General features: G+C 48.1%; 1 protein-coding gene across 1 annotated transcript; it reads right to left on the reverse strand.

The window, feature by feature from the left end:
• Positions 1-4,434: 4,434 nt before the first annotated feature.
• LOC102383224 (olfactory receptor 11H12-like) lies at positions 4,435-5,379 on the reverse strand. Its single transcript, XM_006028199.2, has one exon. The coding sequence runs from the start codon at positions 5,365-5,367 to the stop codon at positions 4,435-4,437; it is 933 nt and encodes a 310-aa protein (XP_006028261.1). The 5' UTR covers positions 5,368-5,379.
• Between the last annotated feature and the right edge of the window lie 404 nt (positions 5,380-5,783).

Consider the following 5,783-nt stretch of genomic DNA (forward strand, 5'->3'; position numbering starts at 1 on the left):
TCCAGGTCTGCTTGCAGCTGTTCCCTGCCCTCCGGCATGTCCACTTCTCCCCATAGCTTTGTCTCATCCGCAAACTTGGACAGAGTACACTTCACTCCCTCCTCCAAGTCGCTGATGAAGACATTGAAGAGTATCGGTCCAAGGACCGAGCCCTGCGGGACCCCACTGCCCACACCCTTCTAGGTCGAAACCGACCCATCCACCACGACTCTCTGGGTACGACCCTCTAGCCAATTCGCCACCCACCGGACTGTGTAGTGATCCAAGTCACAGCCTCTTAACTTGTTCACCAGTATGGGGTGGGATACTGTATCAAAGGCCTTCCTGAAGTCTAAGTATACGACATCCACCCCTCCTCCTGTGTCCAGGCATTTCGTAACCTGGTCAAAAAAAGAGACTAAATTAGTCAGGAACGATCTGCCTGCTATGAACCCGTGCTGGTTTCCCCTTAGAGGGGAAACTCCTTAGAGTGGCTTTAGGAGCCGCTCTAATTAAAACACCCCCCCACTCCCAGAGCACGTATATAAACACCCTTTAAGACCAAGCAGGAAACAGGCTCTAACTGAACTTAAGGGATGTGTACAATCACCTGCACTTACTGCTTTAGGGTTGGATGGCGAGATGCAACACCATCCCTCTAAGAGCGCTCCAACATAAAGCCTCTCCTTTCTCTTGGGAGTCCTGAACTGGGGTCCCTTCACCTTAGACTTCCACACATGTCCTGGTGAGCACTCAGCCCAAAGCTGCATTAACTCAACTTCATCTTACAGCATCAGTCATCTTACCAGCTATACAGCTTTGGAAGGCAGGGCCAGTGCTTGCAAACCTGACTCCTCTGGCCTCTTATAGTCTAACTGCTGAATGCAGTTAAATCGTGTTAAAATGCAAGAGATAAACAAAACTTTTCTCACTCCCTCACCCATACATACCCTTTTAATTTTTGCAAAGATACACACACACAAGTGTGTATTTACACACACACACACACTACAGTACCTCTACCAACCTGTCCCATGGCTGCTATTGCTCACTTGACAGTCCAAAGTACATCATGGCGATGATACCATACATACTCCTGTCACAATATCTGTACCACCCTACTCCCACATATCCATACACCTACGTGGCAGATAAGAGGCACAGTCCCCATAATCTGATCTTGTATACTAATAGTGGGATACAAAAAAGCACCACAGAGACATTGTCACACAGGTACAGTAGGAACAGGGTCATATATCTCCCCTACCTTCTACTTTATGAAAAGCCATTCTGAAGCTCAAGTATACAATGTCTACTATATTCCTATCATTTATCCAATTGATTATTTTTTCCAAGAACTTATGCCTGTGATTGGAGTCAGGCTGTGATCTTGGCTGTATTTCTGAGTACTGCTAACGTGCATCTCAGCCTGTGTATTTCTGCTGCTGGGGCTGTCACTTGAATATGGCAGTGATGTGAATATGGATGTGGGCTGTTTCTGTTTAAGCCCAATGCCTAAAGCCCTAATTGTGGAAGCTAAGGACAGTAAGTCCTCCTGAATTCACCTGTGAGACTGCTCTGGCCTTGTAGCCAGTGCCTACTCTCAAGCCCTCAGTCTCCAACACCTGAGCATGGCTGCTGAGGACCAGGCCAGAACAGCCTCAGTAGCAAACCTCCAGCTGTGGAGCAAACCTGTGGGCTCATGTGGGAGGAGTATATTCAGCCCCATCCTCACCAGGCCCTGCCAATGCAGTTTACAGAGCAGGCTAAGGCAGCCCAAAACTACGTGACAGCTCTGGATGTATAGAGGCCCCGGCGCAATTCAAAGTGATGGATTTGTCCTATAAGGCCCCAAACATCCTGTGCCCTACTTCCCTAGGAGACCGCCTTCTCCCTTAGGCCCCATTGTGATCCCCAAGATTAGTGAGAGCAACCTCTTGCAAGCACTATTAATATGCCAAGTCTGCTTGGCAAAATGTAGGCAAGATGTTCTCAGCAGTCAGTCACTCCTCAGTCGTAGATCTCCCTCCCTCTTAAGGCCTGATAGAGCCTGAGCCTGGATATCTTCTGGAAGCACTATAAGATCTTCTTATTTGGACAGGCATTAACAAGCCAAGCTAGGCTGAGATACAGTTTAGGGAGGTCTCTAGTTTTATATTAGTATTCTAGTTTGCCTTATACATTGTTTTATCTCTTGTCATTCTCTTGTTTTGTAAGCTATTCTGTTTTCTTACTGCAATCCTCCATTAGACATTATTGGAAAGGGTGGCATATCAACTGAATAAATAAATAAGACAAAATTAATTATGTGTGACTGTGGCTGCTGTGTTCTGGATGCCTGTGACACCAGCTTTTCATTTCGCTGTATCTGCTTTGTTGTTGTGATAGTTCTGACTCTTGTGAATGAATCAGGAAAGACAACAGTCAGAAACTCCCTCCTGCGGTTAATCTTTGGGACTGATACAAATCATACAGAAGCTGTGCAGTACAATTGTTAGGGCCCTGGAGTGGTAGCCAGGACACCAAGATTCTTCCCATAGTCCCAGGATGGGAGAGAGATCCATCACATACAAAACTAACATTATCATGATTTTGATCCTAGCTGCAGGGTATTGATCTTTTGAGGCACCTATACATGAGCAGAAAGGCTGCTCGGACGTGCTGGACTTCCAGCACGTTGGAGGAGATTCAATTAATCGAGTCTGCTGGAGTATAGCAATTGCTGTACTTGAGCAGCCTCCTGAACTCATGTATTAGTGTCCCCATGCATAAAAATGGTGGTGGGGGGTGCTTGAACTAAAGCTCATCTAACGAGCTTTAGTTCAGGCACCCCTGCCACCATTTAAGTGCAAGGATGTTGATACAGGAGATACGGTTGTGTTTTAATTAGAGCAGTAAAGAGCTGCCCCCGACCCTACCCGCAGAGCACATGTAAGAGTGCCTTTGATGTTTGTAGGTCATTTACAAGTGCTGCTACAGGGTGCCTGCCTCTAGGGGCCTATTAGTACCTACACCCTCTGGCCTCTCCCCTATCCTGTAGCATCAGCTGCCATGTCTTGATGTTGGAATTAGTAAGGGAGGCAATACAGAGGGTAAGGCACACTTTTGGAAGAGACAGCCCCTGTCTGTCCCAATGCTCCCCAATTTTACTCTCACTGAACCCTCCAGCTTGGGGCCCACGGCTCAGGGCTGCAGGGTCCTGGCTCAGCTCTGGTCATTTCCCATGACCTCAACTTTCAGCTCCTGCAATATCCAGTACATAGGTGCTAGGGACCCCCTGCCACCTCCTGTCGCACAGTTCAGTCAACTTCAGCCACAGAGCACACTGGTCACACTGGTGACCTCAGGTTCCCCACAGCGCACAATCAAGCTTGTGATGGGAAATGAAACCCACTAAAAATGCAAGCCCCAGTCCCAGCAAAGGAATGGCCCACATGGGGTTCACTGCAGCCCTTGGTGCCAGGCTCTACATAGGAAAACAAAAGCCAAAACAGAAAGTGCCCAGGGGACTTAACTTGCTTCCTAGGCAGGCTCCCAGCTTCCCTTCACTTGGGGCCACCTTCTGAGTCCTCTCTATAGTCTGGGCTCTAGTTATCATGCCCCTTGCAAATGGATCCATTCACAATTACTTCCACAGCCAAACTGCTGTCTTGGCCTGAGGCTTGGGCTTATACAGGACTCCTTGTGTCACATGGCCCTTCTACTTCCTCCTCCCCGGGTCATCAGGCTCTGCCTGCACCTGGACCTGCAGCTATCTTGCTGCAGGTCCTCCCTGACTCTGGGTTTGGTTCTGGGGTCACCATCAGGGCACAGAAAGAGAGGGGACCACAGTTAACTGGAAGGAAGTGAGGGGAAGAGGGGTAGGGACTTCTACCAGGGTAGGGAAACACTGGTAAACACACAGCAAGGTAAGGGAGGGAAAAATGTAGAAAAATGTGGGAGTGGGTAGTGAAGGAGAGGGAATGGGCCAGGGGTGCCTGCCCCACTTTCTATTCTAGTAGTGGGGTAGAAGCCCTATTATAAATGTTCCAGGGTTTCTCCCTCATTTCATTAGTGACAACTTTCCCCACTTGAGCTAAATGTCATGACAATGCATCTAAAACAGGGAAGCAATTGAAATTAAACTGCATCAGAAATGGAAAGAGAGGATCCAGCATGCAGGGACATGCTATCATTACACTAACATACATTGTGCAAGCACAGAAACACACAAAACTTGTATTCCAACTAAATGGTCAAACAGATTTTTACCTTTAGATGAAGAGTGACTCCTAGCATCACACAGAATATTTTTGCCCTGTTGGATCAGAGATTGTGTCAGAGCTGAAAGGCCTCTGCTTCATTCCTGGGCTCAGATTAGAGCCGGAGTGTCCTACAGGAACAACCCACCCTGTTACACTCCCTATGCTGTGAGACTGCTAGCCAGTACCTCCAGGAGCTAGACAGAAACAGCTATCACTCCCCAAGCAGTGTCTTCCTCAAAGCTTCCTTCACCTCCTTGTTTCTCAAGCTGTAGATCAACGGGTTGAACAGTGGTGTCACCACTACATAGAAGAGTGTGACTATCTTCCCACTGCTCCCGGAGGCTGCTGGATTGACATAAGTGACCATAATAGAGCCATAGAAGAGACCTACCACAGCAAGATGTGAAGTGCATGTGCAAAAGGCCTTGCGTCTCCCAGCCCCCTGTGGTAGTCTTATCACTGCCTTAAGAACCATTGCATAGGAGGCCAGAATAAATAGAAAAGTACTGATAATGATGAGGGAACTAAGGGTATAGAAGGCATGTTCAGTCTGAGGACTAAGGGCACAGGAGACAGCTAGCAATGGGGCTGGATCACAAACAAAATGATCCAAGACATTGGGGTGGCAGAAGGGGAGCTGAGAGATGAGGACAATGGGGATCATGAACCAGAGGAAGCCACAAACCCAGCAAGAAGCCACCAGGATTAAGCAGATCTGCTGGGACATGAGGCTGGGGTAATGCAGGGGGTGACAAATAGCCAGGTACCTATCTAATGCCATGGCTGAAAGGAAGGAGCATTCAGTGGCCCCCATAGAGAAGAAGAAGTAGAACTGGAGGAAGCAGGCTTGAAAGGAAATGATGTCTCCTTGAGGGGTCACCAGATCCACCAGCATCCGTGGCACTGTAGCTGTGACGTAGCAGATCTCCAGGAAAGAGAAATTCCCCAGGAGGACATACATGGGCAAATGGTGGAGGTGGGGGTCCTGTAGAATAGCCACCATGATACAAAAGTTTCCTGCTAGTGTCAGGGTATAGGTTGAGGAGAGGAGGGCACAGAGGAAGAAGCGACTTGTCTGGTCCAGGGACGAAAAGCCCAACAGGATGAACTCAGTCACAGGGCTGGTGGCATTGTTTAAAATCATTCGGGAAGCCTGGATCTGGAAGGAAATGACATACAAGATAACCAAGTTCAACTCATTTCTTTGAGAATGGATAAGGCCCTGATGAGGGAGAGCTGTGAAATCTGAGAGTCAGGACTCCTGTTATATCATCAGCCCTGAGAGCAGAATGTTGACCAAACAGCACACAGGCAGACATTCATTCACTGAACATGGCTCCATCATCCAACACAGAGCAGTGCTCTCACAAGTGCTCACATGCACATGCACATACACTCACACATGCAACACATGAGTCCATACATGATCTGACACCTTCCATGCATGAGAAAGACCCAGTATGGATGCTGTAGATCAGTAGTTCTTGAGCTCACTGGACTCTAGGTACCTCTCATTAGACTCAAGGCACCCCTCAGAATATTCCAGCTCTTAGCTTTCAA

The sequence above is a fragment of the Alligator sinensis genome, unplaced genomic scaffold (assembly GCF_000455745.1).
Source record: "Alligator sinensis unplaced genomic scaffold, ASM45574v1 scaffold842_1, whole genome shotgun sequence".
Taxonomy (NCBI): Eukaryota; Metazoa; Chordata; order Crocodylia; family Alligatoridae; genus Alligator; species Alligator sinensis.